This window comes from Sebastes umbrosus, chromosome 14, assembly GCF_015220745.1.
Source record: "Sebastes umbrosus isolate fSebUmb1 chromosome 14, fSebUmb1.pri, whole genome shotgun sequence".
Classification (NCBI taxonomy): Eukaryota; Metazoa; Chordata; class Actinopteri; order Perciformes; family Sebastidae; genus Sebastes; species Sebastes umbrosus.
The window spans coordinates 24,042,049-24,054,516 of record NC_051282.1 but is presented as its reverse complement, the minus strand read 5'-3'; the positions used below and the strand labels follow the sequence as shown (position 1 = coordinate 24,054,516).

Genomic DNA, 12,468 nt, shown 5'->3' with positions numbered 1-12,468 from the left:
TGTTTTTGCCATTACAGGCTCTGATTGTTATTTTAAGTGTCTGACATTATGGAAAGAGTCTCGCTCAAGGAAAAGTCTCGTTTTGAAATCTAGCTAGGTGACTTGTTGCCGGAAGACTACAGAAAGCGTAGCTTAGTGTCAGCTAAAATATTTTCAGTGTCATGGCTGAATATTTAGATGATTTCCACAATGTGGATGAGGTCTTTGAATTCGACAGCTGCCCATATTTATTTGAGCCAAAGTATACGGATATTCAGATTTCACAACGAGACTTCTCCTTGACAGACAAACAGACCAGATCAAGCACAAGGTAAGAACATTTTTTTATTTCTCTGTAAGGTCCTTTCCTTAATGTTGTCAGACACTTATAAGAACAATCTGAGACTTTCGATGCCAAAGACATAGTGGATGTAATGGTACATTGATGCTGCTCACTTGCCCGCGCGGCTCGTTTCGCAGCTGCCGGTTATAGCGTTCTCCAAGAAAGAAAAAAACAGCACTTTAGGTGGATGTAAATGACGTTGCTAGCTTGCCCCAATAGCACCACATTGCAGCTGGTGAGCAGCTGCCATCTACAGCGCTCTCCCCCAATACTGGACCAGTTTCAGAAAATGTTGTCCCAATTAGTCACTTAGACACAAAAACATGTGAAAATAGGGTCCAGGGGCCTCATTACATAAACTTCCTATCTTATCTCAGTTTAGGATGACATTTTGGATGTTTGGTATTACAGTAGCATGTTTATTAACTGCATTAAATCCTATTTTATCTTAGGATAAGAATTTTGCTATTACAGAAGCGTCCTAACTTACAGATTTCCCAAGTTAGGAATACTAAGTTAAAACGTCCTGAATTCAAAATAACTGCCAAAAATGGCAGCAGAACTGTTGCTAGATCTGCAATGACAATGAAGATGGGGAACCACGTGAACAGCGCAATATAATGATTGAAAGGCGATTAAAATTGTATGACACAATTCCCAGGCCATGTATTAATGGGTATATATATATATATATCAACTGCCAAGACAATTAATTAATTAATTAATTAATTATTTAATTGATAAAAAAAGGTGGTGTTTCCTCTCCTCCACCATTTACGAGTAATGCGTCCAACTCCTCGTAACAAAAGTTGAACGCCCGTCTTTGATATCTTGTCTTGTCCATCTCGAGTAGCCTACCAGCGGTGCATTCTTATCAAAGATGCAGGCTTGACAGGACCTGTGCTGATTAACGAATCAAATGTACAGTTACAGTTAGGATATCTTAAGATAAGATAGCAGGTCTGAGATAGGATAGGACACAGTCATGACTTTAGGAATTGCTTCTGTAATAGAAAGATAGGATTTTTCTTTGAAACACAGAAGTTACCCTCTAAAACCTGTCAGGGACTGAATAGCTTTATTTATCTGAATGCGTCATGTGCTACTTCTCACATTAGTGTCAGGGTAGATGTCTTTAATAACTTGTAGTCTGTACGGTAGTACTTTTAATAAAGTGTTTTTTCCATTTATTTAAGCGGTAAGCACGTCAGTGTTTTAGTTGTTTGTCTTTACAATAAAACACATGAATTTCCATTTGAATAAACCTTTATTTGATATAACTCCTTTTTTAAAGTATGAATTATTTTTTTTGTCTAATCTAAACCAAAGTTGCCTTGAACTTAAAGTTTTTAAGCCTTTACAACTTTGACAGTCTGAACAATGAACATGTGATGGGGCTGGAAGGAGCATGCAGGTGTGAGATTTCTTTCTTGGGCAGTTCAGTGTGGTCTGTTCAGGGGAATCATCTGTCAGGCAAAATAGGTGCGTAGTACATATTGCTCTGTGTAGGCGAGATGACGGTTCAGTACAGAATAAAATATATGATTTCTTGAACAGAAATGATTCACATTTAGAAAAAAAAACACTGAAATTTGGCTTGACTGTACATTGACAACACAATTTTTATGATGCAGCCATACAAATACATTTATTTCAAACAGTAACACCATTTCAACAACACTTTAAACAGTAGTGTTTTTTCAAAGAGACAGTTAAATACCAAGAAAAGAGGCATGACGTGTGAAATATAAAGCAGTGGTGAGACTTGTTTGACTTCTACATTGTTGTGAAGAGGTAGTTCTGAAGGTTTATGCTACATGTGTGCAAACAATGGAGCACTTGTCCAAAGTAAGTATTTTGGCATTATTTGACACAGGCCTTTTGTGGCATGAAATATATGAAACTGAGGTATAATACATTACCCCAACCGTATGACAACATGCAGAGTATAAAGTGGAAGTATTTTTGTCACAGCAAATATGTCTCATCTGATCCATGACGCTTATCAATACTGATGTGAAACTGACTTTAAAGGAACAGTGTGTAACATTTCGGGGATCTATTAGCAGAAATGGAATATAATATTCATAACTATGAAACTAAGAATCGTGTTTTCGTTAGTTTAGAATGAGCCCTTCATATCTACATAGGGAGCGGGTCCTCTTCATGGAGTACACCATGTTTTTACAGCAGTCCAGAACGGACAAACCAAACACTGACTCTAGAGAGAGCCTTTCGTGTTTTTAAGTTAGCTGAAGGTCACCGTAGTTCTCCGACACGCTTGTGAAACTGTGGTAATGTGAGCCGCAGAGTTCAAAACCGTGGTACCACCAGCCGCCGTCTGACTGCTATTGTTCCTTAAGGCTCTGACACACCAAGCCGACGGTCGGCCTTCCGTGACCCTCAGTCGGCCTAGTTTTTTTCAGTGTATCCCGCACCGCCGGCTCTAGTCTGCCCGTGTTGGAGTTTTTTCGGCTGATTCAGCATGTTGAATCGGTGGCGGTGGCGGAGGCGGAGGCTGTCGGTGAGAGAAATCACTCTGATTGGTGGTTCAGCTTAAAGGAATCAGTGCACGAGAAGAGAAACGGACGTGAGGAAAGCTAGCCAACGAGTAAAGTCAAGAGGAAAAACACCGAAGGCTCTTCTCATTGTTCATCTTCATCTCATCTGATCATCCTAATATATGGATATTTTCACAGTGACATGGCCATCTGGTCGACAGACGCTGCTTTGTTTCATGTACTACCGCCGCCTGCTGGTATGGAGAGCTATTTCATCTCACGCAGACATTGAATGTACGTAGTAGTTGGCTGTCGGCTTTAGTCTTTGTGGTGTGTTCCAGTGCAACTTTTTGGCCAAAACAAAAGCGACGTGAGGTAACGTAACTGGTGGCCTTTGTCGCCGCTTGTTCTTTGATGTCGGGTTGGTGTATCTGGGCCCTAAAGTAGTGTTATTATGGTGACGACCTCTGAGCAAGGCGAACGGCGTTACCGCGGTTTTGCACTCGGCGGCTCACATTACCACAGTCTCAGTGAGGGGAGGGGTATTCAGTTGGTTGCAATCTGCAACCACACCACTAGATGTCCCCAAATCCTACATACTGTACCTTTTTAAAGGCTTGTTGAGGGCATCACAAATTTAACAATGAACCCCCTAAATAAACTGAATCCCAGCAATTCAAATAGTAGACTACAAAGGACGTAATATTCTCTGTACCCTTGTTTGGCTGCTGCAGCATTTCTCTTAGCAATAAAGCTAAAAACACATCAAACAAACTAAGATTTTACAGCAGCACCGTTAACCATACAGGCTATAAAATAAGCCTTTCTTTGACAAAGATGGGAGTATTTCAAATCTTGAGTTTCGTATAGACACGTTGTAACACTTTGAGTAATACAGAGAGCACTTCAGTAGAAGTAGCAGATCAGAGTTAGACGTGCGGTTTGATCAGTCAATTGAAACACTGGTGGTGATTTAAACCATACTTGTATGCATAACATTTCCCACAATCCACACAGCTGTAAGGCTTTTCGCCAGTGTGTGTTCGCAGATGTATGTTTAGAGAGCTCTTCTGGGAGAAGCTCTTGCCACAGTCTGGACAGCTGTAGGGCTTCTCCCCCGAGTGCACGCGCTGGTGCAGCTTCAGGTACGTTTTCTGAGCAAACCGCTTCCCGCAGACCGTGCAACTGAACGGCTTCTCGCCAGAGTGTCGCCGGATGTGGACTTTCAAACTGCTCAAATAGTTGAATAGTTTCCCACAGAATAAGCACTCGAACCGCTTAATCGGCTTCACAGTTTTTGACTGAATCATGAGTTCTTTGGTTGCATTCATGTGCATACTGTTCGTGTAGTCTGTAGAGTAGTCGGCGGTGACTGAGGGAGGATGTGTGTTGTCAACCAGAGTGCTCATTGTTGCGTCGTCTATCAGCTTGTCCATAATTGTTGGCTGAGTGCGTTGTAGTGCTTGACTGTCGGCCGTCATGGGGAAGTTATTTAACTCCCCGGAGTGAAGCTGCAGCTCATCGACAGATCTGTGAAGCATGCTGTCCTCGTCAAAAATCCCAACAACTGTCGAATGAGAACAAAAGCAGTTAAATCACAGAAACTATCTGGATTATAATGATTAGATTAGATTTAAATCCAATCTTACTTTTTCTGTTATCTGTGAGCCTCATGTGCTGGCCAATAGGATGGTCATCATATATCTCCTCCTTGACAAAGATGAGATCAGGCTCTCTCTCCATTAGGTCTATTGCCTGCCAACAAGACATGTGACAAAACAGCTTTGAACACATCATTCGGTCAGACTGCATTGGAAACCAGTTGGTGGATGAGTCACTGACCTGCGGCCCCATGCTCGTCATAGCAGCAGGCTCCACCGTCTCTTTCCTTTGAGAGGGGAGTTTCTCTTCTCTCCACAGATCCATGCACCAGTCCTTCCCAAAAACTCCATCGATGGCTGGAGCAGGCTGCTGCTGTTCTGGAAGAAGAAGCAGATGTGAACCTCCTATAGATGGTAATCAAGATCTAATAAAAGTTAACAGCATTCATGTTGAGTTTTTAGACTGGATGTTAAGAGCTGACCAATGCAGATCTGGATATACAGTAACTGAGTATAAATATATATATATATATATATACACACACACACACACACATATATAAATATATTTATACGGTGTGTGTGTATATATATATATATATATATATACACCTTGTGTAAACACATACAGTATATGTGTGTGTGTGTGTGTGTATATATATACACACACACACATATATTTATACAGTGTGTATATATATATACATCTTGTGTACACACATACAGTGTGTGTGTGTATATATATATATATACATAAAACACACACACACACACACATATATATATATATATATATATAAGTTTTCAGTTACATCCAATTTATGTTGATTTGACATGGTGTAGCCTACCACATGGTGATATGACTGCATCATTGGAGCTCAATAAATGCAGTCTTGTCCACACATGGCCTTGTCTGTTATATTCCTTCTCATTATCAAATGTAATCTGTAGGCCAACAGATTCATCAGTTGGTTTTAATGTAGCATACTGTATGTGTGCAATATTATATTTGTGCACAATTTGATTTGTATAAATAGCTATATAAGAAGTCTTTTATTAACCATGTAATGCAATGCATACACAAATTTGAAGTGATATATATATATATAGATATATATATATATCTATATATATATATCCAAGACACATGCGATGATCATGTCATGCAACAGCTGAAACGGGGTACTGGCACCTTTTTTGGTAGCTGCAGTCTTCTCTAAAGCTAACTAAGTCTACATAAAGCTAACCAGTCTGGTTAGCTTTATGTAGACTAGTCAGCTTTATGTAGACTTGTCGGCTTTATGTAGACTGGTTGGCTTTATGTAGACTTGTCGGCTTTATGTAGACTAGTCAGCTTTATGTAGGCTAGTCGGCTTTATGTAGACTGGTTGGCTTTATGTAGACTAGTCAGCTTTATGTAGACTTGTCGGCTTTATGTAGACTGGTTGGCTTTATGTAGACTAGTCAGCTTTATGTAGACTAGTCAGCTTTATGTAGACTAGTCGGCTTTATGTAGACTGGTTGGCTTTATGTAGACTAGTCAGCTTTATGTAGACTTGTCGGCTTTATGTAGACTAGTCAGCTTTATGTAGATTTGTCGGCTTTATGTAGACTAGTCGGCTGTATGTAGACTAGTCAGCTTTGTGTAGACTAGTCAGCTTTATGTAGACTAGTCAGCTTTGTGTAGACTAGTCAACTTTATGTAGACTTGTTAGCTTTATGTAGACTAGTCGGCTTTATGTAGACTAGTCGGCTGTATGTAGACTAGTCAGCTCTGTGTAGACTAGTCAGCTTTGTGTAGACTAGTCAGCTTTATGTAGACTAGTCAGCTTTGTGTAGACTAGTCAGCTTTATGTAGACTTGTTAGCTTTATGTAGACTAGTCGGCTTTATGTAGACTAGTCGGCTGTATGTAGACTAATCAGCTTTATGTAGACTTGTTAGCTTTATGTAGACTAGTCAGCTTTATGTAGACTAGTCAGCTTTATGTAGACTTGTTAGCTTTATGTAGACTTGTTGGCTTTATGTAGACTGGTTGGCTTTATGTAGACTGGTTGGCTTTATGTAGACAGTCTACTTAACCAGTCTACATAAAGCCAACCAGTCTACATAACCAGTCTACATAAAGCTAACTAGTCTACATAAAGCTAACCAGTCTACATAAAGCTAACTAGTCTACATAAAGCTAACTAGTCTACATAACCAGTCTACATAAAGCTAACTAGTCTACATAAAGCTAACCAGTCTACATAAAGCTAACTAGTCTACATAAAGCTAACCAGTCTACATAAAGCTAACTAGTCTACATAAAGCTAACTAGTCTACATAAAGCTAACTAGTCTACATAAAGCTAACTAGTCTACATAAAGCTAACTAGTCTACATAACCAGTCTACATAAAGCTAACTAGTCTACATAAAGCTAACCAGTCTACATAAAGCTAACTAGTCTACATAAAGCTAACTAGTCTACATAAAGCTAACCAGTCTACATAAAGCTAACTAGTCTACATAAAGCTAACCAGTCTACATAAAGCTAACTAGTCTACATAAAGCTAACCAGTCTACATAAAGCTAACTAGTCTACATAAAGCTAACTAGTCTACATAAAGCTAACCAGTCTACATAAAGCTAACTAGTCTACATAAAGCTAACTAGTCTACATAAAGCTAACTATCCTGCTGTGACACTAACAGCTCCTACCAGTTACCGGTCTGCTGCCAATAGACTGTCTGTGTAGATGTCGGACCGTGCTGACCTGCTGGGTGTCTGCGGCTGATACTGTTGACATGTCCCGGGTAGGTGTGCTGCTCCCTGGCCGCTCTCAGCTGGACCTCCAGCAGGTAACACCTCTTCTTCAGCGCCTCGTTCTCTGTCTTGTGCAGCGAGATCTCGGTGTGAAGGACGGAGGAGCATTCATCAGCCAGGCTGCCTATCTCCACCAGAGCAGCCTTCGTTAGCTTGTCCAGGACGGCGGCTAGCTGCGCCCGAAAGCTCCGGTTCGTGGTGTCGCACATCATCTCGACAGAGAGGCTGAGTATTTAGTAATCTTTGTGGAGAGATTCTCAGCGAAGCGGCGTCGCTCCTTAATCAGATTATTATGAGGTTCAACGTTAGCTAGAAGGTAGAGACAGTTAGATAGAGCTGAGCCGCAAGGGATTGTGGGTAATGGTGATGTGTTGGTCGCGAACGAGCCAGTTCAAAGAGCCGGCTCTTTTCAGAGAACGATAATGGTACGTGTCCACAGGGGCGTTTTTTATCGCGAGGGGACGCAATGCTTCCCAACATTGGACGCTTGGTGGGCGTGCCGCTAGGGGGTGACACGATAGATGTTTGACCAATACTGGGCGGTGACGTTTTCCCGGCTTTATTTCAAATACTTCCGGCTGCACCTGATTGGACAAACGCTTTCCCTTGTGCGCTGTCCTATCCCGGATTTCAAATCAGACCAACATGGAGGCTCGTTTGGAAACTTTCTCTTATTTCACGAAAATAGTTCACCGAAATGTGTTTTTTGAAAACATTTGAGGCGAGAAATAATCCATGCAGTTGCTAAATCTGTCTTTATTTTGGATCGACAACGTTTATTTTAAAAGTTTCTCGGGAGTTTAGAGAGGCGGCAGGTCGTGTCGGACGCCCATGGTTTGCATAAAGTAGACTAGCCCTCAACTTTATGCAAATGAGGAGTGGGCGTCGTGACGCTCCGTTTCTCGAATCGCGACGCCATGCTACCAGAATGCATTGCGAGGCTGCTTATATAGACAATAAATGGGAAGCGTGGAAACCACGGATCCTGTGGACACGTACCATAAGAGCCGGCTCCCGTCCGAGAGCCGTTTTTTTTTTTTTCCTTACTTAATTCAAGGCAGAATGATAGGACAATCTTCTCCGCACCACGGGCACTCCATGCACTGACTGTGACTGAATGTTGTATTGATGATGTCCGTGCGACCAATTAGGTGATGAAAGACAAGGATCATACCATCAAGCAGGGAGGAGTGGGGGTGCGCTACCGCTGACGGTCTACAGGAAGAGAGCAGGAGGGAGAGGAGGAGAGAAAGAGAGAGGAGAGCGGTGCGCGTATAGCAGACAAGATGAGTGACAGCTGGAAACGAAACAGCATGTAAAATTACGGAATTCTGGAAATTATAAGGTTTAGTATAATTATATATAATAATTTAGGTGATATATGTGCAAACATACTAATTATAGGTCAAAACAGCGCTAAATTTGGCTGAATTATAAAAGGCAGAAGTGGTAAAATGAAGAGCCGTTTAGGAGCTGAAAGAGCCGGCTCTTCTTGGTGAGCTGAGCCAAATGATGTGGGTCACTAAAAAGAGCCGGAATTCCCATCACTAGTGGGTAACGGTCCCAACGTTTACGAGGAGCACCTGAAGGCAGCACAGTATAACGGTCGAGTGAGAGATTAAAAACGTTAAATGCTTCAGTGGGATTATACAAATGTATTTTAAGTCATGTAAGTATCTTTAATAATAAATGATAAGTTCATTAGACCCTTTGTTGACACAGCCCTGCAGTAGTGTAGCTACCATAGACTATATGAATGTTCACTGCCCTCTAGAGGTCACATGGAGGAACTGCAAACGTACATTACATTGGTTGTATCAGCATTACTGTTATTAAAGGTCCCATATCATGCCTATTTTCAGGTTCATACTTGTATTTTGTGTTTCTACTACAACATGTTTACAATTTAATGTTCAAAAAACCCTTTATTTTCCTCACACCGTCTGCCTGAATATACCTGTATTCACCCTCTGTCTGAAACGCTCCGCTTCAATGGCATTTTGTTATGTTGATTATTGATTCTCCAAACATTTTCTGGCCTCTAGATTACTGCAACTTTGGCTGTTTTTTTTAGTGCTTTATTGATTAGTTAAGTCATCAGAGTCAGTTCACGGTGTTGTGTTTTTATACTGTAATCTGCAGATAAACAGCAGATAACATGTTGACTCACATTTCCATCACGTTAATAGTAAAATCAGGCGATACACACTCGAATCTGGAGCAAAGATAACTTTATTCATTAAAATTTAACAAAATATTTCAATCAAACAGTAGCAGAAGTACATTACATTACATTTGACTGGCCGTTTTATGTGTTTCCATTTATGAACGTCCCACTAAATGTCGGTACACTTGATTCACTCCCGTACATGTTCAAACTAGGATCTAGATGGACTGCGAGGTGTTTTTTCAGATTACAGTTCTTAGTGAAGCCCTTGCCACATTTAATACAAACAAAAGGTTTTTCTCCGGTGTGTGTACGCTGATGCATGTCGAGAGTGCATTTCTGAATAAAGCCCTTTCCACAAATAGGACAGCGGTAGGGCTTCTCCCCGGTGTGTGTACGCTGGTGTGTGTACAGATGCCCCTTTTGTGCGTATCTCTTTCCACACAGAGTGCACCTGAACGGTTTCTCTCCCGTGTGACTCCTCTGGTGTATTTCAAGCTGGCTGAAGCATCTGAAGCTCTTGCCGCACTGTAAGCAGCCGAACCTCTTAGCGGCCGAGTTCCTCAAGTTGTGAAGCTTCATATTCCTGAGCACACTTAAGCCTTGGGAGGCGACGTTTTGAGCCAGGTTTTTCCCAGCCACTAGGTTTGTGTGTGCGGGTGTGAGCTGTGGGTTCCACTGTGTCTCCCTCCTCCCTGGTCCGGCGAGGGACGGCTGGCTGCTCATGGTCACGAAGCTGTCGATAAACAGAGGCTGCTGACGATCTGCGACGTGTTTGGGACACTGCATCACTTCTGGACTCTTCTGGGTGTCTGTGAATGCTCCCCTTCCTGTTGACAGCATGTGAACATGTTACAATTTTGATTATTATTAACCCTAATTACCCTGATGAAGGCTGCAATAAGCTGAATGCATTGGTCTCACAATAGTGTTGATGGAGTTTTGACCCTTTAAAAGGTACAGTGTGTAGGATTTGGCAGCATCTAATGGTGTGGTTGCAGATTGCAACCAACTGAGTACCCCTCCGCTCACTCCGCTGTATCCAGTTCTCTTAATACATCCATGCTCAGTGCGTCCGAAAATATACATAATATGTGTTTATTCACACGAAAGTATGTTGAACGATAGTACACATATCAAGTATGTAGTGCATGGTATGCAATTTCGGACAAAGCCAGTGAATTACATCAGCTGACAGGGAGTAAACATGGACCCAAGCTGTTGCCTAGCAACGCAATGCCATTGAAATGTGCTAAAACAGAGTGTAAATAAGACAGAGGGTAAATACAGGCATATACAGACAGACAGTACGAGGAAAATAAAGTTTATTTTTTAACATTAGCCTACAGCATGTAAACATGTTCTAGTAGAAACCCAAAATACAAGTATGAGCCTGAAAATGAGCATAATATGGGACCTTTAAAGGGCCCATATTATGCTCATTTTCAGGTTCATACTTGTATTTTGGGTTTCTACTAGAACATGTTTACATGCTGTAATGTTCAAAAAAAACTTTATTTTCCTCATACTGTCTACTTAAATATACCTGAATTTACCTGATTACCTGAATTGCAACAGAATTGCGTTGCTAGGCAACAGTTTGGGTCAATGTTTACTTCCTGTCAGCTGATGTCATTTACATACACTGCAACCTGAAATAAACTGGGACACATTTAGTATGTTTACATTTAAAACTGTGAAATGGTCTAAATATTGTAGATTTGTGACATCACAAATGGACATAAATCCTGACGCCTTGTTTCAAATGCAGAGTTTCTGAATACAGGCTGTGTGTATTTCTCTGTGGATTAAGCATTTCGATACTTTCACAGTATTTATATAGAATTTAAACCTGCTTTGTAATAAAAAAAATGAAAATGTCACTTTTTACAATATGGGACCTTTAATACTCACTATTTTCACTTGTCCTATCATGTTCACAGTCTCTGTTGTCCACCTCTGATGGCTCCTCCTTCACCACTATAAGCTCAGGCTGCTCTTTCAGTTGGAGCTATAGTGAGAGAACAGTGTATGAATTGCACCTGTTACAAATGAAGGTACAATATAGTGACATAATATGATCAGTGCAGGACTTACTTCAACTATGGCATGCTCTTCACCTTGAAGATGATGCCACTTGCTCATCTCAGTGGAGGAACTTTCCCATGGACTTTCACTAGGATGCAATAAACGTATGTTAGGGCTGATGAGCAAAGACAGTCATGCATATTAACACACTGCCTACCTACAGGCTACACACAGGAGCCCTACCTTTTTATAACAGGTCTCGTCCTGTCAGGCTCCAGTATCTCGTCCTCCACCACCGAGCATGCTGCTGCTGCTGCTGCGTCCTCCTGAAGCTGCAGCTGTCTGCCTCCTTGAGCGATATAAAGCAGTTTCTCCATCAGCTGCAGTTTCTCTGACAGCGAGGAGATCTCGTTCCGCCCTCGAGTTATTTCAATCTTCAGCATCTTCGACTCGATCTCCACCAGTTTGCTGATTTCCATCACAGCTGTTTTGGATAACGCGTCCATGATGGAGACGAGCTGCGTCTGGAAAGAGAAGACTGTCGACATGTTTCTTCCTCTTTCTGTTGGGGTTGGACACCCAGATGCTCACGGACAAGTTGATGCAGTCTAAGAAGTCTCACTGTACGATATAGTCAATAATACAGGAGACTTAGCTGTGTGTGTGTTCATGCCCACAAGATGAGTGTCTCTTCAAAACTCAAGTGGTTGAACCGGATGCAGTATCTCCCTCTTCCGGCTAGGAGGACGCATAGCAACCGTTACTATCAGAAGAGCCGTTTATAAAATAAAACATCTGTCTGGAGCCGCAAAACAACAATCTGAGATTTCCAGAATAAAGTCAGAACTTTATGAGAAAAAAATTGTAATATTACGAGAATAAAGTCATAACTTTACGAGAAAAAAAAGTCGTAATATTACGAGAATAAAGTCATAACTTTACGAGAAAAAAAAGTCGTAATATTACGAGAATAAAGTCATAACTTTACGAGAAAAAAAAGTTGTAATATTACAAGAATAATATAACTTTACGAGAAAAAAGCCA

The 12,468-nt window shown here is 41.2% G+C and overlaps 2 protein-coding genes across 2 annotated transcripts; both read right to left on the bottom strand.

Annotated features, from left to right (window-relative positions):
• Window positions 1–2,992: 2,992 nt before the first annotated feature.
• LOC119501619 (zinc finger protein 382-like) lies at window positions 2,993–7,580 on the bottom strand. The gene is made up of 4 exons (XM_037792089.1): window positions 7,180–7,580; window positions 4,666–4,802; window positions 4,473–4,578; window positions 2,993–4,390 (listed from the first exon to the last, which is right to left on the bottom strand). Exons 1-4 carry the CDS (start codon window positions 7,439–7,441, stop codon window positions 3,774–3,776), a joined length of 1,122 nt encoding a protein of 373 aa, XP_037648017.1. The 5' UTR covers window positions 7,442–7,580; the 3' UTR covers window positions 2,993–3,773.
• A 1,863-nt stretch (window positions 7,581–9,443) lies between these two features.
• LOC119501618 (zinc finger protein 227-like) lies at window positions 9,444–12,175 on the bottom strand. The gene is made up of 4 exons (XM_037792088.1): window positions 11,668–12,175; window positions 11,494–11,572; window positions 11,311–11,407; window positions 9,444–10,226 (listed from the first exon to the last, which is right to left on the bottom strand). The coding sequence occupies exons 1-4, from the start codon at window positions 11,970–11,972 to the stop codon at window positions 9,538–9,540; spliced, it is 1,170 nt and encodes a 389-aa protein (XP_037648016.1). The 5' UTR covers window positions 11,973–12,175; the 3' UTR covers window positions 9,444–9,537.
• Window positions 12,176–12,468: the final 293 nt, after the last annotated feature.

What these genes read in the sequence shown, in the direction of transcription:
- LOC119501619 (XM_037792089.1), bottom strand. Translation starts at nt 7,441, where the DNA reads ATGATGTGCGACACCACGAACCGGAGCTTTCGGGCGCAGCTAGCCGCC. An exon ending in TGACGAGCATGGGGCCGCAG is followed by an intron (nt 4,579 to 4,665) that starts GTCAGTGACTCA and finishes TCTTGTTGGCAG; the next exon opens with GCAATAGACCTAATGGAGAG. An exon ending in GCTCACAGATAACAGAAAAA is followed by an intron (nt 4,391 to 4,472) that starts GTAAGATTGGAT and finishes CTCATTCGACAG; the next exon opens with TTGTTGGGATTTTTGACGAG.
- LOC119501618 (XM_037792088.1), bottom strand. Translation starts at nt 11,972, where the DNA reads ATGTCGACAGTCTTCTCTTTCCAGACGCAGCTCGTCTCCATCATGGAC. An exon ending in ACGAGACCTGTTATAAAAAG is followed by an intron (nt 11,573 to 11,667) that starts GTAGGGCTCCTG and finishes ATTGCATCCTAG; the next exon opens with TGAAAGTCCATGGGAAAGTT. An exon ending in AAGAGCATGCCATAGTTGAA is followed by an intron (nt 11,408 to 11,493) that starts GTAAGTCCTGCA and finishes CTCTCACTATAG; the next exon opens with CTCCAACTGAAAGAGCAGCC.